General features: G+C 45.0%; 2 protein-coding genes across 2 annotated transcripts; both read right to left on the bottom strand.

Annotated features, from left to right (window-relative positions):
* Positions 1-1,280: 1,280 nt before the first annotated feature.
* On the bottom strand, positions 1,281-15,719 carry LOC115176665 (vesicle-associated membrane protein 1). Its single transcript, XM_029736825.1, has 5 exons — positions 14,895-15,719; positions 13,054-13,204; positions 3,440-3,598; positions 2,216-2,267; positions 1,281-1,424 (listed from the first exon to the last, which is right to left on the bottom strand). Coding segments are annotated over exons 1-5 (381 nt in total). The 5' UTR covers positions 14,897-15,719; the 3' UTR covers positions 1,281-1,407.
* Positions 15,720-16,281: 562 nt separating this feature from the next.
* mrpl51 (mitochondrial ribosomal protein L51) lies at positions 16,282-18,620 on the bottom strand. Its single transcript, XM_029736755.1, has 4 exons — positions 18,418-18,620; positions 18,035-18,123; positions 17,691-17,798; positions 16,282-16,880 (listed from the first exon to the last, which is right to left on the bottom strand). Exons 2-4 carry the CDS (start codon positions 18,114-18,116, stop codon positions 16,684-16,686), a joined length of 387 nt encoding a protein of 128 aa, XP_029592615.1. The 5' UTR covers positions 18,117-18,123; positions 18,418-18,620; the 3' UTR covers positions 16,282-16,683.
* Between the last annotated feature and the right edge of the window lie 6,147 nt (positions 18,621-24,767).

The following is a 24,767-nucleotide window of genomic DNA, read 5'->3' as shown; positions in this document are numbered from 1 at the left end:
ACATAGGTCACACAAATAGGCAAAACTATGGACATCGTCTGCCATGCAAGTCAAGTAAGACACAAACACTACTTCCATTGGGCCTATTGGCTACTGTAGGTAACAGCCTATTGGCTACTGTAGGTAACAGTGTGTGTGTTTTTGTTGGTTTGATGTGCAGGGAGCGGGTTATTTGGGGGGTTATTTGGTTATGTCCTCTCCAGATAGGGGACAGTCTATTGAACCATTCCTCCCTAACCCTGTACCCTCTCTACTAGAACGTACAAGAGTGTTTGAACACAACCACAACACAGTAAAGCTGCTCACTAATCAATCAAAAATGTACTATGCAAATGTGCTATGTTTTATTACACAGACCTACCTTTAGGTGTGTCGAGAGTTAATACTGTATAGACCTTTGTCTGCACTCCTGAAAGAATACTCTATGTAGGTACAGATTGTCTGTTTCTGTCTGTCTAGCTAACTGTCCGTCTGTCTGTCTGTGGTACAAGAATAAAGATATACTAAAAGTCAGTGTCCCAAAAGTCGTTTCTGCCTTTTCCAGTATCCTTCCTGGCTTTTCTTGTCCTCTCTCTATCTCTCTCTTAAACACCACAGTCGGTGAGTGAGAGAAAGAGGGAGGTAAAGGAAAAGGCAGGAATGCCAGTCAAGGCCTACATCAACTAACCCTGGAAAAAGCTACTGGCTACACTGATTTGGATCACAAGTACACACACACACGCACGACAAAATGATCATAATCTTAACCATGACCTTGTATTAGTAAGTAGTATTAATTAATAATGGTAGTGGTATGAGGTAGGGGATCAGGAGGGGTTGTTAGGTACTGTATGTCAGTATCAATTTACAAATCTGGTACGCTCTCCAAAAGGTAACACGAACAAGCTTTGGCGGATAGAAAGAACTGCTTCTCTGCTGCTCTCTCCTTGCACTCCCTCTCTCTCTCTCTCTCCATGCTCTCTCTCTCTTTCACTTCTTCCTGCTTTCTCTCTCTCTCTCTTTCCCTACAGTATGCTCCAGCCCTCTCTGTCCTTGTGTCACAAGGGGTTTCTTATCTCCTCCCTCTTTCATTCCTTCCTGCTCTCTCTCTCTCTCTCTCTCTCTCTCTCTCTTTCCCTACTGCACACATCAATAATGTATGAGACGCAGGAGAGAGTGAGTGAGACAGCACGCCAAAACAGAGGAAGAAAGATGGATCAAAGAGAAGGGAAGGGAAGGGCAGGGCAGGAGGACGAAGAGAAAAGAGAGCAACAACATCTACACACTAGCGTTATGTTTACGTGCTAGATGGAAGACCTGGTGTGTAGGATAAAGGGGGCGGGACTGGAGTTTGGATTTGTGTCGATTTTGTTTTCTTCTTCTCTTCTATTTCACTCTCATGTCTGTGTCCTGCCACGCTGGGATTACTCAATAGAAGAAGTACACTATGAGAAAGATGGAGAGGGAGGGGGAGAGAGAGAGGGGGAGAGAGAGAGGGAGATATAAAGGGGAGAGAGCGGGGGATAGGGAGAAAGAGAAAGAGGGAGAGAGAGACCATTCAATAATTGGGTCAGCAGATTTATGGCTTCCTAAATCCCAAACTGAAGATACATCTAACAATGTGTTTACAGCTAAATAATGATCTTTGCATTCAGTGGGCTACATCTACACATGTGTTGTTTCTACTGAATGACTGGTAACAGAGGCCTTATACTGTTTCAATCATTTACTGTAATAAGTTGTCATGAATTATTGACATACTGTAGAGTAGGCACTAGGAGACAGTCAGAGCAGGCCAGACCTGGGCCTGTTATAAGTGCACACTGATTATAGTTGTGGCCTTCGCCTTAACATCTACTGCACTTGACTAGTATGGATACAGAATTGCATTAGTGGAAACCAAGACTGTTCTCAGGACAGGTGTGGTTGCAGCATTTTAGCTAACCCTAACCATTTTCCTAACTTTAACCTAATTCTCCTAGCCTGCCACGTTAATTCTCCTAACCAGCTACGAAAAGTCACTTCTGCTAATCAAAACCGGCAGACCTGCCCTGAGAGCAGTGTGAGTATCCGCTAATGCGATACAGAAGTATGGACATTAATTTAATCATCTGCACAATAATTCATATGCCAAGAAATGTCCAAATGAAGTTTAAAAGACGTGAAGAAACCCTCTAACTGACTACATGTGAGTGGGTATCAATGAATGGTAATAGGGGAAAGTAATGGTACTTACAGAAAAGGACTCCGACCACAAGAACTCCAATGATACCCATAATGATCATCATCTAGAAAGAAAAGCAAATGGAGAATTAAAGGCTTTCTTTATTCTTCTATTCTTCTAGTTAATAAACTTGATAGATTTTCCTCAGGATGATTAAACATGTGTTTTTGGATTCAGGGCTGAAGTCGCTGCGGATTAACGTTAGTTCTGCTGACCAAAAAAACACACACAACACCAACCCAGCACGATGACAAACACAAAAAGCAGAGCGTAAAATTTCATCACACTCCCTTGTCAGTGTATTTTTGGTGCTATTGCTATGCAATTAATAAGAATAACTGCATGTAGAGAAAACACTGCAGTGAGAGCCTCCCTATTTCCCCATTCCCCGGAGCGCCACTCCTCCCGCCCAGACGCTAATTAGGGGATTAGTACACGGGAAAGGTGGGTGACAGCGTTCCAGGGACAGACGCTGTGTGTCCGCCTTAGCGCCCTGCACCTCCATGGCTCAGTTGGTTGGTGGAGCGTGGTACTGGTTGGTGGAGCGTGGTACTGGTTGGTGGAGCGTGGTACTGGTTGGTGGAGCGTGGTACTGGTTGGTGGAGCGTAGTACTGGTTGGTGGAGCGTAGTACTGGTTGGTGGAGCGTGGTACTGGTTGGTGGAGCGTGGTACTGGTTGGTGGAGCGTGGTACTGGTTGGTGGAGCGTGGTACTGGTTGGTAGAGTGTGGTACTGGTTGGTGGAGCGTAGTACTGGTTGGTGGAGCGTGGTACTGGTTGGTGGACCGTGGTACTGGTTGGTGGAGCGTGGTACTGGTTGGTGGAGCGTGGTACTGGTTGGTGGAGCGTGGTACTGGTTGGTGGAATGTGGTACCGGTTGATGGAGCGTGATACCGGTTGGTAGAGCGTGGTACTGGTTGGTGGAGCGTGGTACTGGTTGGTGGAGCGTGGTACTGGTTGGTGGAGCGTGGTACAGGCGTTGCAACACCACCACAGTTGTGGATCTGAATGATTCGCCCATGGGCCACATACAGTACACTGGATATATATGTTAACTTGAATATATGACAGTACACTGTCACTTTGGATAGAAAGAGTTGGCTAAATAACCATATTACAATCATTATCAATATTACTATTACCTTGCAATTCTCCTGAATATGTTAACTTGAAGTCCTTTTGGATGAAAGTGTCTGCTAATGTGAATGACAATATAATCATTGATCACTGTCATTACCTTTGCGTTTTTCCACCAGTATTTGCTCTTTAGTTTGGCGGCACAGCTCTCGAACTGGGAGGCCCCGGCCTGGAGAGCATCTGCTCTGTCATCCAGCTCCGACAGCTTCTGGTCCCTCTCCAGAACCTTGTCCACATTCACCCGCATAATATCCACCACCTGGAGAGGAGAGGGGGAGGTGGGTAGAGGAGAGGAGGAGGGAAGAGAAGAGGAGAGGAGAGAAGGAGGGAAGAGAAGAGGAGGAGAGGAGAGAGGAGGACAGGAATTTACTGACAGCCCGAGCCATAGAAGCCTACATCACACAATTTAATACAGCATGAAACCATTCCCAAGCTGCAGTGCAGTCCATTACTAAGATAAATTGATCAACCATTGTTCGGATTTTCGTTATTTAGCCCTCCGAAAAGGCTCACCAGGAAGCACACAATGTCATGACTCGTGTTTTGTCCTTAATTTTATTTTAAATCAAATGACCACAGGTCATAAACCTGAAATACAACAAACAAGTAATGACAATATATTATTCATATATATTATTTAGTATATTATTCAAGTAATATAATAATAAATCAAATAAGCCTGCAACACCATCAAAGATGTGGCGAATCTGGCTTAAAACAGCACCGACTACATCACCCAGAATGCCCAGCGCCAGAGGAGCATGCGCACAGTGACTCTGCCGTCACAGGTTGCTATGGACGCTGTCACAGGACACAGAACCCATGCCACCACATGCCTTGTCCAAAGGATTTACACACAAACGCAACATAATGCGGCACTCCACCATGGATCACCGAACCAAACCACCGCTATCACCACCTCCACCAGAAACCAGCAGAGTGCTCCGAACAATCAGCACAATGCAAATGGCTGATAATAATAGCCTAATGCTATATAGCATCTGGTTCGCTGAGCTACCGCACCCAGCGAGCTACAAGTTACTCCCGGCCAACTAACACCGACACAGTGAGGTAAACGTTCAGTGCACAAACATATAAGTGACTTAAACATCAATGCTAGACTGAGTAGTTCGCAGTTACATACCAACGGGCTGTGTGCTCCTGATGATTGTCACGGTGAAGTGATTACCAGGTGCTGTAATTTAAGTCTCTAGTGAAGCTGCGCATGCGCACATAACATATCTGAGCATCTAAGAAACTTAAGGAAATCCCTCGTTCCCCATTTAATTGAACACATCAGACCCATTTTCTTCTCTTTTATCTATTTATGTACATATATATTTTTTTCTTTTCCTGAGTGAGCTAGAAGTCTCAACACCTCCCACTTGGCCGACTGATCGAAGATCCAAGGAGGGCACAGTCTCTTGAGTCTCTCAGTGAGAATTTCAAACTAAAGTCCAGTCTTTCTAGGCATTTACAAACAAACCTGTGTTAACTAAGGAGGTAGGCTCCACCACCTTTCCTCCTACTGAGTGTAGGTTTGCCCTCGAAGCACTCAGTTGCCTCCCAGGGTTACCCGCTAGCTAAGCAAAGAACAGAGTCACAGTCTTTGGGTATCCATGGCGAGGACTTATCTTACCTCCTCTTGGTCTTCAGCAGGAATCAAGATCACCAACCTCCTCACATCCCTGCGAATGACGATTTTCGTGTGCATGGTAGAGTCCTTTCTCCGGGCCCTGGGAACCATGGGAGCAGGAAGACCCATGCAGGTTGTTATGTCCGCATCCCAGACAACCCCCTTCTCGTCTGGATATGTTGTAGCAACCCGGCCGAGCCGGAACTGCCCCCTCAGAGCGTTCTGGTCCGCAATCCAGACTACGTCTCCAACCTTGATACTTCTCTCTGCTCGGTGCCACTTGTGTCGTATGAACAAGTTTGGTCCTGCCAGTTCGCTCCATTTCTTCCAGAACCTGTCGACTCCAGCCTGGACAGCCCTCAGCCTGCGCCAAGAGCGGGTTTCCATGTCAATTCCGTGTATGTCACCTCCCTGTCCGGTGCGCCCCAGGATAAGGGAGTTGGGGGTCAAGTACTCCACTGAGTCCTCTTGTTCCTGTGCCCTGGCGTCGATGGGTCGCTCATTAGTCAAGTTGGCTGCAGAGTAGAGAAGGGTCTGGAACAGCAGTCAGTTGTTCCGCCAAGACTATTAAGAGCTCTTTTAAGGAGCTTGACAGCTGCCTCTGCTGCTCCATTCCTGTGTGGCGAGTCTGCAGGATGAAAGTCCCAATGCCACTCTGTGCTATTTCTGGCAGCCTTGTCTTCAACGGATGCCTTCTGCAAACAGGCCAGGTGCTTGTGTAGCTCTCTCAGAGCAGGCCTGGCTCCCAAGAAGTTTGTGCCTCTGTCTGACCATAGCTTTTTGGGATGCCCCCTCAGAGCAGTGAACCGAGAGTAGGCCTGAAGAAAGCTCTCAGAAGACTGGTCGTCGATGAGATCAGCATGGACGGCTCTGGAAGTCATGCAGCAATACACGACTCCCCAGACCTTTTTCTTGGAACTTTTCTTAACAGCGTCCCTCACTTCAAAGGGTCCAAAGAGGTCTAGTGTAGTATACTCGAATGGGTTCGCTCTACTGGTACGTTCCTGAGGAAGAGCGCTCATCACTTGCTGGCACAGCCGGGCTCTTTGCTTCTTGCAAGTGATGCACCTGTTGACCACCTTCTTCACTGTCCTCCGACCTTGCACAACCCAGGCCTTTCTTTTAGTGTGCAGCAGTGTGACAGCCACCCCTTCATGATTCGCTTCGTGAGCTTCCCTCGCAAGCAAGGCCCCCAGCCACAACCGGAACGGGATTAAAGGTACAGCGGTTCCGTCTTCATTCCAAGACTGGACTCTACCACTACAAAGTAAGAGTCCATTGTTGTAATCTTTCATCACAACAAGGCGGTTTAAGGTCGTATCCTGAAAGTTCACGCCGTCTTGGGCTGCAAGGGCTAGGTCTTGGAAAGCCTCTGTTCTCTCTACCACAGACAGCCTGGGGCCCCTCACCTCCCAGTTTGCTGAGCTCGAGGCTTGGTAGCTTGTCCTCAGCCAGGATTCTGCCGCTCTTCGAACCCAGGCGATTGTTCCACACAATTTAGACAAGCTACTGAATCGTTCGGGCCCGACAAGGCGCACTAGAGCTACACCCCAGGGCTTCCTCTTTGGCCTCTCTACTGCTGGAGTTGGACCTTGGTCTTTCATCTGCGGTCGTGGTGCGGAGTCTTGCAAGTTTGGCCCAACATCAGTATTGCTGCGGCCTGGGAATTTTTCTGCCTGAGACCTGGTGACTACAGCTGAGAACGCTCTTCTCTGCAACCTTTTAACGTCATCAGCCACGCTGGTCACTATCTCACTGGCTGTCTTCACAGGCCACTCAGCCTCAGGCCAACTCAGGAACTCTGGGCCTTGTTGCCACTCTGACCCTTCATCGAGTTCCTCAGGAGTTGCTCCCCTCGTGATGATGTCTGCTATGTTCAGGTTGCCCTCAATCCACCTCCAGTCTTCCACTGGTCCAGCCTTCTGGATCTCTCCGATGCGGTTAGCGAAGAAAGTTTGGTAGCCATAGCTATCCTTGTGAATTGCTCCCAGGATTGTTTGGCTATCCACGAAGTGGACCCAGCGTGTGACCTTGATGCGGCAGTGCTTTACAAGGTATTTTCTCAGGCGGATCGAAAAGACAGCACCACATACCTCTGCCTTAATCGCGTCTCCTTTCTGGTTGAGAGGGGTAAGCTTTGCTTTTGACTCAACCAGCCTCACTACGACCCCATTCTGCGTCTCCCAACGGAGATAGAGCACCACGCCGTAGGAAGCCTCACTCCCATCTGAAAACGTGACTCCCATTGGATGGCCTATGGCTCCAGTTGGTGTGAGGCTTCTTTCGAACCTGATCTGGGCAAGTCTCACATATTCTTCGAGGAGTCTTATGGAAGCCTCCCGTAGTTTTGGTGAGAGTGGGTCATCCCAAGTGTCCTTAACTGGACTGCTTATACTCGCTTCTTGGTAAGCTTCTCTCACAAGCATAACCCATTTCTGCTTTGTGGGTGTGGCAAGACCAATGGGGTCGTAGAATCCAGCGATCTGGCTTAGCAGCATCCGACGGGTCAATGGGTTTGGAGTTTTACCTCTGACTTCCTCTTCGCGCAAATCGACTCCTGTTCTCATCTTTCCTCTCTTCTTTGAGAAATTTACAGAGGTCATCACACGAAGTTTGTCGGTCTCTGGTTCATAGCCGACTCCAAGTGCTTTGCTCTCTTCGTCCCGCATCTGGTTGGGTAACACCAGCGTTTTCGGCACACTCACAGTTGTCTTACTGATACTGGCATCAGTTGTGGTTGCTGACCTCCCACTTTGGCCTGATAAGACCCATGGCTTAAGGGAGAAGCCTCCAGCCTTTAAGATCTTTTCCACTCCTTTGGTGATTTTCTCCAGTGTCTGCAAGTCGTTGTGGGACGTCAAGATGTCATCCACATAACTATCTTCTACCACAACTCTGCGCTCCTCAACCATGGCTGCAAACTGGGGCAGGTTGGCTGTTTCTCTCATTGCCACCTGGGCGATACAACCAGCAGGTTTATCGCCAATGTTGACCCTGACGACAGCAAAGACTTCGATCACCTCCTCAGGATTGTCTCTCCAGAGGAATCGATGGAGGTGTACTTCTTTGTCTTCTAGCCAGACAGGGTTGTACATTTTTTTCACATCGCCCAGGGCGGCGTACAACCCAGTCCTGAATCTCAGAAGCATGCCCCTTATCTGATTTAGGACATGAGGACCCTTGTACAGTAGGTCATTTAAACTTATTCCCATGAATTCTTGGCTACTGTTCCAGACAATTCTTACAGGGGTAGTGGTTGAGTGAGGATTAGGAGCAACTAAATGACTGATATACCACTTAGGTCCCTTCCAGCTATCGATTTCCTCCTGGGTGACTTTAACGGCAGCCCCTCTTGAGACCATATCGTGGATTTGCGCTCTGTAAGCAGCCTTCCATTCCGGCTCCTTCTCCAGTCGTTTCTCAGTGTTTAAAAAGGTCGCTTCCACTGCACGTCGATTGTCAGGCAGCGTTGTGGGGTCTCCTTTCCACGGGTAAGCTGCGTCCCAGTGAGGGGATTCGCTGTGCTTGTCAGCTTGCACGTAGGTCAGACATTCCTTTATTTTCTCCAAGTCTCTTTCCTCTCCTAGGGTCATTTCCTTTCCTCCAGGGGGGCACCTACCGCATCTGCAGCCACCACACTGAGGATCACAGGCGGCGCCAATACTGTCCCACTTGAACCATTCAAAAACGTATTTGTTGGTAGTTGCAGTGTTTCGGAGGATTGCGTCGTCTTCTTCCACCGAAACTCCACTGGATCCTCCCGTCTTCACGAGAATCTCTTTGTACGCCCTTGAAGCTGTTCTCATTGACCTAGCGAAATGTGTTTCAGACCTGTGCACTGCTAGGTCTATCACTTCAAAGAGGTCAGGATGCGTTCCACCAACAGTCTTCCCAAGGGGACCATCCCAGAGGACGAGGTCTCCAACTACTCTGACTGGCTGTGGGACAAGGCGACCCTCTCTGTGGCTAATCAACAGGTCGATCTTTTCGGGCCGGACCAAGTCCTTGAGTTGAACATTTGGAAAGAACTTCTGCAGTTGCTGTGGCGTGACAGCTTGGTTCACCTTCGCAACATCTTCCAAGCCGTAACAGAGGAGTTTGTGCTCTGCTATTGTACCTCTGGGAGTTTTTACTCTCAGCCTCAGGGTATACTTCATGGTAGTAATGGTTTTCTCCATCCCTCCAACACCTTGGACAATCAACTTAATGTTCTCACCATTTAGCTTGAGACGCTCTGCTGCTTTATTAGAGATATAATTAGTATCTGAAGCGAGATCAATCAACGTACCGACTAGCTGGCCAGAGTTTGTTGTCACATCCAATAGCATCATTATGACAGGGCACTCTTTTGGCTCACAACCAATGCTAGCACACACTTTTGTTGTGATCTTATTTGAAAAGGCTTCTTTGAACTCTGCTCGCACCTCTGGAGAAAGTTTGGCAAGGAGCTCCTCCTGTTTGTTGGTTAGTCCAAGCCCCCGTTTCCCCAATTTTGCATCGCTCTGCTCTCCGCTCTTTTCCTCTTTCTTCTTGATCTGTGACTTTGGACAGAGCAAGTAATTGTGGTCTGAAGAGCCCTCTTTCTGACAGTCATCCTTTGAGCATAGATACTTTTGTGTGCAGCCGCCATCGTCGCCATGAAGGCGCAAGCACTTAAAGCATGCTCCTGCTCTCCTAAGCTGAGCCTTCTTGCCTGTCAGATTGAGCTTCTTGAAGACCTTGCAGGCGAACAGCCTACCTCCGTGCTCGTTGTCTCCACATGTGATGCATGAGCTTGGTTGAGCGCCCTTTAGGGTGTTTCCGGATGTGGCTCTGGTGAATGCCCTCCTTTCCTTTTTCTTTTCGCTCGACCTCTCAGTATTGTCCGCCGGGCTAGGCTGTAGCTGGTCTAGCTCCTCGAGAATGTCCTCCTGCTTCTTCAAGTATTGCAGTAGACAGTCAAAGTGGTTGCGTGGTGAAAACCCGCTTCCAGGGTCTTTTTTGTGTGTTATCCACTTTTCTTTCAGGGAGTCAGGAAGCTTACTTTCAATCGACTGCACAACCACTCGGTGCTTCACAGCATCTTCCTCCCCTAAGACTTGTAGGTCACGAAGAGCTCTCTCCACGGCTTGAATCAGTTCGATTGTCTTCCTCGGATGGTTTCCTTTGATGGGGCAAAGTCCTTGCACTTCTTGTGCAATCAGCAGCACTATTTTTATAGTCTAGCATTGATGTTTAAGTCACTTATATGTTTGTGCACTGAACGTTTACCTCACTGTGTCGGTGTTAGTTGGCCGGGAGTAACTTGTAGCTCGCTGGGTGCGGTAGCTCAGCGAACCAGATGCTATATAGCATTAGGCTATTATTATCAGCCATTTGCATTGTGCTGATTGTTCGGATTTTCGTTATTTAGCCCTCCGAAAAGGCTCACCAGGAAGCACACAATGTTATGACTCGTGTTTTGTCCTTAATTTTATTTTAAATCAAATGACCACAGGTCATAAACCTGAAATACAACAAACAAGTAATGACAATATATTATTCATATATATTATTTAGTATATTATTCAAGTAATATAATAATAAATCAAATAAGCCTGCAACACCATCAATGATGTGGCGAATCTGGCTTAAAACAGCACCGACTACATCACCCAGAATGCCCAGCGCCAGAGGAGCATGCGCACAGTGACTCTGCCGTCACAGGTTGCTATGGACGCTGTCACAGGACACAGAACCCATGCCACCACATGCCTTGTCCAAAGGATTTACACACAAACGCAACATAATGCGGCACTCCACCATGGATCACCGAACCAAACCACCGCTACCGCACCCAGCGAGCTACAAGTTACTCCCGGCCAACTAACACCGACACAGTGAGGTAAACGTTCAGTGCACAAACATATAAGTGACTTAAACATCAATGCTAGACTGAGTAGTTCGCAGTTACATACCAACGGGCTGTGTGCTCCTGATGATTGTCTACGGTGAAGTGATTACCAGGTGCTGTAATTTAAGTCTCTAGTGAAGCTGCGCATGCGCACATAACATAACATATCTGAGCATCTAAGAAACTTAAGGAAATCCCTCGTTCCCCATTTAATTGAACACATCAGACCCATTTGCTCATCTTTTATCTATTTATGTATATATATATTTTTTTCTTTTCCTGAGTGAGCTAGAAGTCTCAACAACCATGTTATTTTCTTCATGTTAGTAGCTAACATAACTTTGGCCATAAAAATAGAATATATAAAACATCATCATAGACAGCCATGTTGTATCGTATGCTAGCCATGTTGTATCGTATGCTAGCCATGTTGTATCGTACGCTAGCCATGTTGTATCGTATGCTAGCCATGTTGTATCGTATGCTAGCCATGTTGTATCGTACGCTAGCCATGTTGTATCGTACGCTAGCCATGTTGTATCGTATGCTAGCCATATTGTATTGTATGCTAGCCATGTTGTATCGTATGCTAGCCATGTTGTATTGTATGCTAGCCATATTGTATTGTATGCTAGCCATATTGTATTGTATGCTAGCCATGTTGTATTGTATGCTAGCCATGTTGTATCGTATGCTAGCCATATTGTATTGTATGCTAGCCATGTTGTATCGTATGCTAGCCATGTTGTATTGTATGCTAGCCATGTTGTATCGTATGCTAGCCATGTTGTATCGTATGCTAGCCATGTTGTATCGTATGCTAGCCATGTTGTATCGTATGCTAGCCATGTTGTATCGTATGCTAGCCATGTTGTATCGTATGCTAGCCATGATGTATCGTATGCTAGCCATGTTGTATTGTATGCTAGCCATGTTGTATCATATGCTAGCCATGTTGTATCGTATGCTAGCCATGTTGTATCGTATGCTAGCCATGTTGTATCGTATGCTAGCCATGTTGTATCGTATGCTAGCCATGTTGTATCGTATGCTAGCCATGTTGTATCGTATGCTAGCCATGTTGTATCGTATGCTAGCCATGTTGTATCGTATGCTAGCCATGTTGTATCGTATGCTAGCCATGTTGTATCGTATGCTAGCCATGTTGTATCGTATGCTAGCCATGTTGTATCGTATGCTAGCCATGTTGTATCGTATGCTAGCCATGTTGTATTGTATGCTAGCCATGTTGTATTATATGCTAGCCATGTTGTATCGTATGCTAGCCATGTTGTATCGTATGCTAGCCATGTTGTATCGTATGCTAGCCATGTTGTATCGTATGCTAGCCATGTTGTATTGTATGCTAGCCATGTTGTATTGTACGCTAGCCATATTGTATCGTATGCTAGCCATGTTGTATTGTATGCTAGCCATGTTGTATCGTATGCTAGCCATGTTGTATCGTATGCTAGCCATGTTGTATTGTATGCTAGCCATGTTGTATCGTATGCTAGCCACATTGATATCTTGGGTATTGTATTTTGGAATAGTTGTTACAACATTTCTCAGCGCTTCATTCATTATGCACACACCACAAACACACAGCAATAAAATGACAAATTCATGTTGTCAGGTTGATTCAATATCATGTTGATCCCAGAAAGCCACACCCTGATGAAGACTGCATAGACAAAACATTACTGAAATAAGTCATAAAACAAATCAAACTGCAATGTAGAGTAGAGTAGAGTAGAGTAGAGTAGAGTAGACTATGCTGCTCTATTTTTAGATTTCCCAACAATCAAAGAATGTCAGCTCTGTTTCTTCAGCTTGACTCATGACCGCATTTCATTCCAGAAGGTTGTTCCTTTACTTCTGCCCTCATTCCCTCCCTTCCCCTATTTCATTGAATTGGATAAATGAAAGCAAAATGGGGGAAACTAGGTGGCGCTATTGCTTACACCAAGGAGAGTGAATGAGTGCAGAGAGCAGGGAGCAACTGGAAATGCAGCAGAGATCTGGCCTAATTGCTGCTAGTTGTCTCACGCTGTGACGTCAATCCCAGATTGACAATCTAGCCACTTGCTGTAGTTGAAAATGTTGTACTGTATGGTTTGGCACGAGTGGGAGTACTGTTAGGAGCATGGTATCGAAGCCCGGAGCAGGTTGGTTGGTACTGTATGTGCGTGTCACACTAGCTCACCTCCTCCACTTGGGCCTGTGTCTGTTGTAGCCTGCGGTTGCTGGAGGTGTTGGGAGGAGGGGGTGGGGGCCCTCCACCTGGGGCTCCATCTGCTCCTGGGGCCCCTGGGGCTCCGGGAGGTCCAGCTGGGGGAGCAGCATCTGGGGCAGACCTGGGAAGGGGAGAGAGGGAGGAAGGGACGGAGAGGAGAAGGGAAAGCGAGGGATAGGCGGGGGGAAGGAGGGAGACGGGAAGAGAGAGATGAGAAAGAGTAAGAAAAATAAATGGGGAGATGAGAAAGGGGAGAAGAAGAGAAGAGACAGATGTGAGGGAGAGGGGGAAGGGGAGGAGGAGGACATTTTACATTTAGCAGTCAAGCTGAAACAACTGCATTTTAGAGGTGTTGTAACTCAAACTTTTTTCAAAAAATAAGCCTTGATAACAGTACTCAGTGATAAAAGATTCAGATTAAAAGTTGAAAAACACAGAAGGGCAGGTAAATCGTGGAGAGGGGAAAGAGGAGGAGGAGGAGGAAATAAGGGATATGAGCTAAAGGAAGGAATTGGAAGCAAGAGAGGGGAAGAGGGAGAGGAAGTGTATTGGGGAGGCTGTATCGCAAACCAAGACTGTTCTCGGGGCAGGTCTGCCGGTTTTGACTAACAGAAGTGACTTTTCATAGAATATTGGGAGAATGCCCTGAGAACAGTCTCGGTTTTCACTAATGCGATGCATTAGCAAGATGAATGATGAGGTACAGAAAGGAGAAAAGCTGTTGGTGAGGAGAATAAAGGGGATAAAGTCAGAGTTGTACATGGGAGAGATGCCTCCCTGAGACAGCGAGAGAGAGATAGGGGGAGAGAGAGACAGAAAGAGAGAGCGAGAGAGAGAGAGAAAGAGAGAGGGGAGAGAGAGAGACAGACAGAGAGAGAGTCAGATTAAGACAAGATGGAGATAAGAAGAAGAGGAGGATGAGAGGAAAGGCCAAAAGAAAAGTAAGGGGAGGCTGTAGAGATGGTGAACAGGAGAGATTGGAGAGAAGAGGAAGATTAAGAGAGAGGGATAAGGAGAAAGGGAATAAAAGGAGAGAATAGAGAGAAAAGGAAGAAGGGTTTTAAAAGATGGGGCAAAAACAACTAATTTGGTTCAGAAGGGTAAAGAGAGGGGGAGGAGGGGTGGTGAGGGAAAGGGGAGGGGTGAGAGGGGGAGCGTTCTAACACAGACAGCCTCCATGGTGTTGGTCCTGACTCAGACTATTGAAATTAGTCAAATATACAGTACAGGCAACCATTCCATGAAGAATATAGCCATCATTTGAAAGGCATGAACTTGTTCTATACTGCAGGTGCAGGACAGTCTCATCCCAGAGGTCATGCGTAGTACCCTACTGTATTTCCTACTGTAACAGGAGAAGAAGACAAACATCCTGCACAGTCTTAGCCTCAGCTCAGACCAATCAGTTCACATTGATATTGATTTTCTAATACTTCACAGACATTTGATAACCTGGAAGTCCCTAGAACCACATGGTTCAAACCCCATAGTATAAAGAAAGAAAACATCATTTCAGCTGAAATAAGCCAATTATTAATTAAAATAATCATTAAAAAAATGATTTTCTTTTGAAGCCCAGAAGAGGACAGAGGGTAATCAACTACAGTAGACGAGATCCATTATTCAGAGCTGCTGTGACGGGAAAAAGACTTGCGTCAGCAAAATACATTAAGCTAGAACAAATCAATAGAGCAAAGAAAGAGCCTGACAACATTATATAAATACTCAACATATTAGAAGAAATCATGTTTAGTGAATAGAAATAATGAATAGAATAAGTAAAAAAGAGGAAGCCCTGCATCGATACTCACATCTTCTATGCAGCTGCTTGGAACTGACTCACTGTCAGTGAGCGGTGGGGAGAGGGGGGGGAGGGGGGGCGAGAGAGAGCGCGAGAGACGAAGGGCGAAGGGTCTGAAGTAAAAAAAATGAAAAAGCGAAATCACAAAAAAGCAATGGGAAAAATCTCTGCCTTCGTCCAAAGATGTCCAGAACCTCAGAGACTCGACTGATTAAATTGATGCGTTAATAACAAACGGATGCAGAAGCTGGTGCAGTAATTTCAAAGCAATGCTTTTGCACCGCAAGTCATCCCCAAAGTACCGCAATACCCAGGCAAGCGTCGCGTATTAATTCACTCGAAGAAAGGCAGCGGAACCAGAGGTTGAAAGTGAATACGGGTGATGCACAGATTCTCAATTTCAGTTCGTAAAATCCATAAGAGATAAATCCAAGGATGCTTGCCGAATTTCTTTAGATAATAAATCTATGCAAGAGAAGTCGTGATATTCCAAAAATGCTGAGTCGAGATGCTCAAAATCACAACAATGGTTTAGGTTGCACGTTCCCCTTCAAAAGCTAAACACAACTGATTTCATGTTCCTTTACATGACCCAATTATATAATTTCACTATTTTCCGGTGGTCTAATTTCTGAATTATCTAACACCGCCGTAGTTGCCCCTCTCCCGGCGAGTGTGTGGAAGCGTATCTGTGTGTGTCGGTTTATGGGTTAGTGCGCTAATTTCGTTAGTGTGTTTGTGTGATGGCACTATACTGCAATAATGCGTCGCTCCCCTTCCCCTCTCTCTCTCCAGTTGGACTCATAACGATGGTGCGGTACCTCTTCCCCCCCTCTTTCTCGCGCTCCCCTCTCTCTCTCTCCACACTTTGCAGTACTGCAGTTTTCTCTGTGTCGTATAGGGCGGCAGGACGACACTGCGGTACATTGCTTGGTACAGAACGTTGACTCCCCCCCCCCCCCCCCCCCCCGGCTTGTAAGTGCTCCCTTCTCCACCGGGACGACTAGGCTTCTCACTTACACCCAGATATAGACTACTCACTATCTGTCCCTATGTTTGATTTATTCCAGTTTCATCATGACCATAACTCGGTTATTCCTCTTTAGTACATGAATACAACGAGGGGAGGCAGTGCAAACATTATTGCACAGCAGTGCGCTGCGGTATGGAGCAATATAGCCCCATTGGTTGCATTGAAAACGTGCTAGCCACGCCGTGGGGCAATTTAATATGTAGACTGCTTAGTCAAATATAACATTTGGTTAACTGATTGATTATTGAATATATAACTATCAATTACTGCTATTGGCACATTCACATGGATCAACAATTTAGGTCAAAATAACTAACTACCTTAAGGTCAAATAGTAATGCAGGCTTACAATAAAATCACTCAAATGTTTGTTTATTCTGTTTATTATCATCTCACACAACACATGGTATACCCACAACATGACTTACATTAGTCCCCAATGTGATAATATTTACGACCATAAAGCATCACATTTGTGTGGTTCAAAACATGTATTTTACAGATGTGCGTGTTGATTTATTGCTAACAATACTAAATGAATCCAACATTTTCCAGCTGTCAACTTAAAAGAAAATGTGCAATCAGCTTCCTCTTACCCCAATATGGATATAAGAAAAGGTGACAATAAGGGGCTGATATAAATCTAAGTGGCACAACTAAGTAGCGGACATTTCTCTCTTTAGAGTCTGAATGTGGTCCAGTGGGCAGGTTGTTAGTACAGTAGTAGTTTAGCATTGTTAGCCAGACCGCTCAGTCCCAGATCAGATCAGCGATGTTTCCCAAAGCGGTTGAAGTGTCGATAGAGGAAGCGGATCCTCTTCTCCATATCGTGTTTGTCCTGCGTCATCATCCTGTCTCCTACCATCCTCTTCTTTCTCGTCAGACGCTGCAACTCGTTGCCACGGAAACCCTTCACCCAGACCGGCCCGACGATCAGGTCCTTAGGGTGGGCTTTGAAGTCACCTACAGACAACACGTTAGAGATGTAAGGCCTGTTATTAAAGGAGAGAGTGTGTGTGTGTAGTTCGACACGTGTCTATGTATTGCTGAACAGTGCAATGGTGCTGAAATGGGTCAAACCCCATAGAAACTGGACAGCACTTGTGGACAGCAGCATGTTGCTGAAACTGAAATGGTTTGAGCCCCCCAGAGACTGGGCAGTACTTGTGGACAGTGCCATGGTGCTGAAATGGTTTGAGCCCCCCTAGAGACTGGGCAGCACTTGTGGACAGTGCCATGGTGCTGAAATTGGTTTAACCCCAAAAAGACAGCATTGTACCATTTTGTATGAACTGTCAATATGGCAGAAGCCTTGCATTACATTTTTAGCATGGGGCAAAAGTGACATTTTCAGCATGTGTCCATTTTCATATCTACCTGGTAACCAAGAGTAGATTTTAAGTTAGTCCAGAGGACAGTGTCATGTTGCTGAAATGGTTTGAGTCCCAAGAGACTGGGCAGCACTTTCATAAAGATATTAAAGTTATGCATCAACTCAATGTCTTGACATCAGGTCAAATGAGCTATGATTTGATGCTGATAACTTCCCAATTTAGAAAAAAGAAACGCACACCTATAAAGGCGAGGTGCTGGCTAGCGGAGTAGAACACTAGAAAATAAAAGAAAGCCGCACACTCTAAGAGCTCAGATGCAAAAATTTAATAACCAACGTTTCGACAGCGAAGCTGTCTTCATCAGGGTATCAAAAATGTTTGCATCTGAGCTCTTAGAGTGTGCGGCTTTCCTTTATTTTCTAGATAACTTCCCAATTACCTAAAATTCCTATGTTGTCATAAACCCCAAACATGCTCCTCTTCTCAGTCCACCTGTCCACCTTCTTCAACTCAGGAATGGCATTCATACGGACTGGACAGCACACACCTGAAACACACATTTTGATCTCATTAGCTGGGCTACTTCCAGTAGCAATAGAATGTTAAATTGACAAGAATAACTTTAATGACTAATGCTACAGTATAAACAACGATTGTATGACACCTAATGTATCAGTGTCCTGTTTGTAGTAGACAAATTGTGTGCACGTAAAATAGGCCTATTATGACGTTTACAGCAGCTACAAAACATTGCATCTGAATTGCAATGTATTATACACATACCAGTGCTTATCTGTCTGGTTGTTTGTTGTGTGGAGTGGCAAAGAGACACCCCAGCCTTCAGCAACCCTCTCAACAGAGACATGGCTCACCTGAAATACACAGAGGTCGTCAGTCATTGTGGAAAGGTAAAATACCTAGCTAAAACCTACTAGATAACTAAATAAGAAAATGTACAGTACAGCACATACAGCTACACGACAAACATATTGCTACAGCCTAGTAACTTTACCTAGCTACTAGTGTAATATTAGGTACAATGTTTGCAAAAACAAGAGAGGTAGCTACTGTAGCTGAAATAAAAATCTGTTCCTCTTGGCCTATAAATTGACCTAGCTAAGCTAGCTCAGCCAGCTAGCGTAGCAAACAGGGAATACCATGTTTACCTGAAGCGTTGCACGTCTTTATGACCTTGTATTCGTCAAGCTAATATGATAATGAAATGCTAATACAAAACAAAGGGACGCATTAGTAGCTGTTCATTAACTACAGACAAATCGAAATTCACGTTTTAAAGCGTCGACATGCATAAAGTCATGCATGCCATAAGGGCACCTCCATTTTACTATTATTCCCATGATGCAACGCGCATTTACCGTAAAACTCCTAAACATCCGCATCAACAATTATCTGTTCAAAGGGCTCTCATTTTTTGTAGGTCTACAAACGGAACTACTGTAGACTACATTTTATCCACTAGGTGGATACATTAAGTTCATACATTTCCTCCCACCACAAACGCATAAACACTATGAAGACACACTCGCACGTTGTGTTGGTTTCAGTCTTACTATAACAAAAACAGCTGAATGGAATAAGGCATCTGTTTCAAAGAAGCAAGCACAGCAGAAATTAATTCGGTCTAATTTTCAGTTCTGCTTCGACGTCAGTGTCCTGCAGCGGAAAATAAAAATGAAAAACACATTACTAAAAATATAACAACATTCCATTGATGGCCCTACACCTATATTGACTTATGATACTCATGCATGCCCAGATGTTGTTATAATATTGCAGGGTGCTGCATGTTTTGGTAAATCTACGGGCCGGGTTTACAAAGCATTTGCACAAGTGCAATGTATAGGAAAGGCCATTTTGGAATCTTTATATGAAGAATGTCTCATGTTATATGGCAGAGGAGATATTCTATCAACAATAACTTGTGATATGAATGATTATTGTGGATAGGTAAGGAATGGGATTTTCTTTTTAAATGCATTTAAAAAACCCAAACCCAAGTTTTTAAAAATCCAAACATTCAAACTCTAAACAGTTTGAGAGAATAATTGTTGTATTTATTGAGACTTTACAGCCTGGTGTATCATTGTTCTACATAGCTGGTCTTTTGGAATTATTCTGTGCACACACAGTGTACTCAGTGGTGTAAAGTACTTAAGTAAAAATACTTTAAAGTACTACTTAAATAGTTTTTGGGGGTATCTGTATTTTTATTTTTTACAACTTTTACTCCACTACATTCTTAAAAGACAATATTGTACTTTTTACACCATACATTTTCTCTGACAACCAAAAGTACTCGTTGCATTTTGAATGCTTAGCAGGACAAGAATATGGTCAAATTCTTGCACTTGTCAAGAGAACATGTAGTCATCCCTACTGCCTCCTCGGACTCACTTAACACAAATGTGTTAGAGTTCCCTTGGCTGTCCACACATTTTAAAACAAGAAAATGGTGCTGTCTGCTTTGCCCCTTTACTCCTACGTTAATGTGCATATTACCTCAATTACCTCGACTAACCTGTTCCCCAGTACATTGACTAGGTACCTGTACCCCCCATATATACTTAGCCTCGTTATTGTTATTTTATTATGTTACTTTAGTTTATTTAGTAAATATTTTCTTAACTCTATTTTTCTTAACTGCATTGTTGGTTAAGGGTTTGTAAGTAAGCATTTCACGGTAAGGTCTGCACCTGTTTTATTCGGTGCATGTGACAAATACATTTTGTTTTGATTAATATAAGGAATTTTAAATGATTTATACTTTTACTTTTGATACTTAAGTATATTTAAAACCAAATACTTGTATACTTTACTCAAGAAGTATTTTACTGGCTGACTTTCACTTTTACTTGAGTAACTTTCTATTAAGGAATCTATACTTTTACTCAAGTAAAACAACTGGGTACTTTTTCCACCACTGAGTGTACTGTAGATAACTGTAGACCTTCAGGTTCAACCTCTGGATTAAAAATCAGCTGAACAGAACAGAAAAATATAATATACAGTGCCTTCAGAAAGTATTCACACCCCTACATTTCTTCCACAATTTGTTGAGTTACAGCCTGAATTAAAAAAAAGAAGCAGACATTGAAGAATATCCCTTTGAGCATGGTGAAGTTATTAATTACACCCAGTCACTAAAAAGATACAGGCGTCCTTCCTACTCAGTTGCCGGAGAGGAAGGAAACAGCTCAGGGATTTCACCATGAAGCCAATGGTGACTTTAAAACAGTTACAGAGTTTAATGGCTGTGATAGGAGAAAACTGAGGATGGATTAATAACATTGTAGTTACTCTGCAATACTAACCTACAGTAACTGACAGAGTGAAAAAAAGGAAACCTGTACAGAATAATTTTTTTCCAAAACATGCATCCTGATTGCAACAAGGCACCAAAGTAATACTGCAAAAAAATGTGGCAAAGCAATTAACTTGTTGTCCTGAATACAAAGTGTTATGTTTGGAGCAAATCCAACACAACACACTACTGAGTACCACTCTCCATATTTTCAAGCATAGTGGTGGCTCCATCATGTTATGGGTATGAAATCGTTTGTAATTGTTAAGTACTGGGGATTTTTTCAGGGTCAAAAAGAAACGGAATGGAGCTAAGCACAGGCAAAATTCTAGAGGAAAATCTGGTTCAGTCTGCTTTCCACCAGACTCTGGGAGATGAACTCACCTTTCAGCAGGACAATAACCTAGAACACAAGACCAAATCTACACTGGAGTTACTTACCAAGAAGACAGTAAATGTTCCTGAGTGACCAGGTTACAGTTTTGACTGTAGACTAGAAAATCTATGGCAATACCTGAAAATGGCTGTCTAGCAGTGAATACAGTTGCATGCACAGTCAGATTAATATAATAGTTTGTTTAAAACTTTTACAAAATTGGAAAAAAGTCAAGGGGTCTGAATACTTTCCTAATGCACTGTAAACAGTGTCCCTGACCCCCTCCCTGCCTCGGCCTCCAGTATCTATGCTGCAATAGTCTATGTGCCGGGGCCTAGGATCAGTCTTTTATATCTGGTGTAATTATCCTGTCTTATCTGGTGTCCTGTGTGAATTTAAGCGTGCTCCCTCTAATTCTCTCTCTCTCCCTCTCTTCCTCCCCTCCCAGAGGATCTAAGCCCTAGGACCATGCCTTAGGACTACCTGGCCTCATGACTCCTAGCTGTCCCCAGTCCACCTGGTCATGCTGCTGCTCCAGTTTCAACTGTTCTGCCTGCGGCTATGGAACCCTGACCTGTTCACTGGATGTCTACCTCTCTCTCTCTCTACCGCACCTGCTGTCTCGACCTCTGAATGACCATGCTGGTCATCTATGAAAGTTTGAACATCTTGAAGAACAATCTGGCCTTAATAGCCATGTACTATCTCCACCTGGTACAGCCAGAAGAGGACTGGCCACCCCTCAGAGCCTGTTTTTTCTCTAGGTTTCTTCCAAGGTTCCTGCCTTTCTAGGGAGCGTTTCCTAGCCACCGTGCTTCTACTGTACATCTGCATTGCTTGCTGTTTGGGATTTTAGGCTGGGTTTCTGTATAGCACTTTGTGACATCTGCTGATGTAAAAAGGGCTTTATAAATAAGTTTGATTGGTTAAAGTGTTTACATGACTATTGCCATACTCGGCCTACTGCCATAATCAGTTTAAAATCGAATTATTAGTGTGCATGTAAATGTGTTCAATGATCGACAAACAATTTGACAGAGCTTGAAGAATTTTGAAAAGAATAATGGGCATTTGTTACACAATCCAGTTGTGGAAAGCTGTTAGAGACTTGCCCAGGAAGACTCACAGCTGTAATCTCTGCCAAAGGTGATTCTAACATGTATTTTTGGTAGATCGTTGACAAAAAAATTACAATTAAATATATTTTAATCCCACTTTGTAACACAACATGTGGAAAAAATCAAAGGGTGTCACGTCCTGACCCTAGTAAGATGTCATTTTCTATAGTAGAGTAGGTCAGGGCGTGACAGGGGGTGTTTTGTGTTTTTCTATGTTTTCTATTTCTATATTTAGTTCTAGGTTTCTATTTCTATGTTGTTGTTTTTGGAGTTGATCTCCAATTGGAGGCAGCTGGTCCTCGTTGCCTCTAATTGGAGATCATATTTAAGTAGTGGTTTTTTCTTCCTGTTTTTGTGGGTTATTATATTTTGAGTAGTGTTTGTTTCTCTCTGCGTCACGGTTTGTTGTTTTGTCAATTTCAGTTATTTATGTATTGCAAAGTTTAACGGATTTAATAAAATGTGGAACTACAACCACACTGCACTTTGGTCCGCTCCTTTCGACAGCCGTGACAGAATAACCCACCATCAAAGGACCAAGCAGCGTGCCCAGGAGCAACAGAAATGGACCTGGGAGGAAATTCTGGATGGCAAGAGATCCTGGACATGGGAGGAGATCCAGGCTGGATGGGATTGCCTTCCATGGGAACAGGTGGAGGCAGAGAGAGCAGAGCGGTGACGAGAGGAGGCACGATACAAACGGCAAGGCAAGTGCGAGAGGCAGCCCCAAAACATTTTTTGGGGGGGGCACACGTCGAGATTGGCAGAGTCAGGTTGGAGACCTGTGCCAATTCCCCGTGCTTACTGTGGGGGGGCGTGTGACCGAGCAAGCACCATGTTATGCTGAGATACACACTGTGTCGCCAGTGCATAGCTACAGCCCGGTGCGCTCGGTGCAAGCTCCTCACAGGTGCCGTGCTAGAGTTGGCATTCAGCCAGGAAGGAGTATGCCTGCTCAACGTTCCTGGTCTCCGGTGCGTCTTCTCGACCCAGGTTATCCTGCGCCAGCTCTACGCACGGTAACCCCGGTTTGCCAACACAAACCTGTGCGACCTGTCACAACGCCTCGCTCTTGTCGGGCTACGGAGGTTATCCAGCCAGGACGAGTTATGCCAGCCATAAGCTCCAGATCTCCAGTGCGCCTCCACGACCCAGTATACCCTGTGCCTGCTCTGCGCACCTGGCCTCCGGCAACGCTCTCCAGTCCGGAGCCTCCAGCGATGTTCCCTAGTCCAGAACTCCCAGCGACGTTCCCTAGTCCGGTGAGACCTATTCCAGCTTCATGAAGGAAGCCTCCAGCGACGTTCCCTAGTCCAGAACTCCCAGAGACGTTCCCTAGTCCAGAACTCCCAGCGACGTTCCCTAGTCCGGTGAGACCTATTCCAGCTCCACGAATGAAGCCTCCAGTGATCCATGGCAAGAAGCCTGTAGGGATGACCCATGGCAAGAAGCCTGTAGGGATGACCCATGGCAAGAAGACTGTAGGGATGATCCATGGCACAGAGCCTCCAGTGATGGCCCGCAGCCCGGAACCTCCTGAGACGGCCCGCAGCCCGGAACCTCCTGAGACGGCCCGCAGCCCGGAACCTCCAGTGGCGGCCCGCAGCCCGGAACCTCCAGTGGCGGCCCGCAGCCCGGAACCTCCAGCGGCGGCCCGCAGCCCGGAACCTCCAGCGATGATCTACAGTCCGGTTCCTCCGACGATGATCAACGGTCCGGTGGTACTAAAGCAGAGGGATCAGCGGGTGGAGCGGGAATTACGCACCGAACCGGAGCCGCCTCCTCGGCTGGAGGTAATGTGGACTGCATTTGAGTCGCCATAGACAATTATCAGCCTCCCTACCCTCCCTTTTGTTTTGTGGTTTCTTTTGTTTTATGTTGCATTCGGTGTCTGCACCTTTGGGGGGGGGGGGGGGTACTGTCACGTCCTGACCCTAGTAAGATGTCATTTTCTTTAGTAGAGTAGGTCAGGGCGTGACAGGGGGTGTTTTGTGTTTTTCTATGTTTTCTATTTCTATGTTTAGTTCTAGGTTTCTATTTCTATGTTGTTGTTTTTTGGGTTGATCTCCAATTGGAGGCAGCTGGTCCTTGTTGCCTCTAATTGGAGATCATATTTAAGTAGGTTTTTTTCTTCCTGTTTTTGTGGGTTATTATATTTTGAATAGTGTTTGTTTCTCTCTGCGTCACGGTTTGTTGTTTTGTCAATTTCAGTTATTTATGTATTGCAAAGTTTCGCGGATTTAATAAAATGTGGAACTACAACCACACTGCACTTTGGTCCGCTCCTTTCGACAGCCGTGACAAAGGGTGTGATACTTTCTGAAGGCTCTGTACATCCTTTCAGCAGACAGAATCTAGCTTATCTCATCACTCATCTGCATTCTCTCAGCTGCCGGTAAAAGGTTGGCCATATCAGCCTACTGATATGGCCAGACTGGGTTCAAATGCCTTCTGTTTCATTTTTCTGTATTTATTTGTATGTATGTAACTGCTCTAGGGATTAATTATTGTTTGGATAACCTTATTTACCATTGTATTAATTTAGAATCTTTTTTTTTTTTACTCTTCATATGATGCGCACTGCAGAGAACACCGGAAGAAAAATGATCAGTGAACTATCACAGTGAATTATTGTAATGTTTGTTTATGTGTCAAATAATTGGTTGCCAACTGGCAATTTGACACAAATCTAATTTCATT

This window comes from Salmo trutta, chromosome 37, assembly GCF_901001165.1.
Source record: "Salmo trutta chromosome 37, fSalTru1.1, whole genome shotgun sequence".
NCBI lineage: Eukaryota > Metazoa > Chordata > Actinopteri > Salmoniformes > Salmonidae > Salmo > Salmo trutta.
This window is presented reverse-complemented; position numbering and strand designations above follow the sequence as displayed.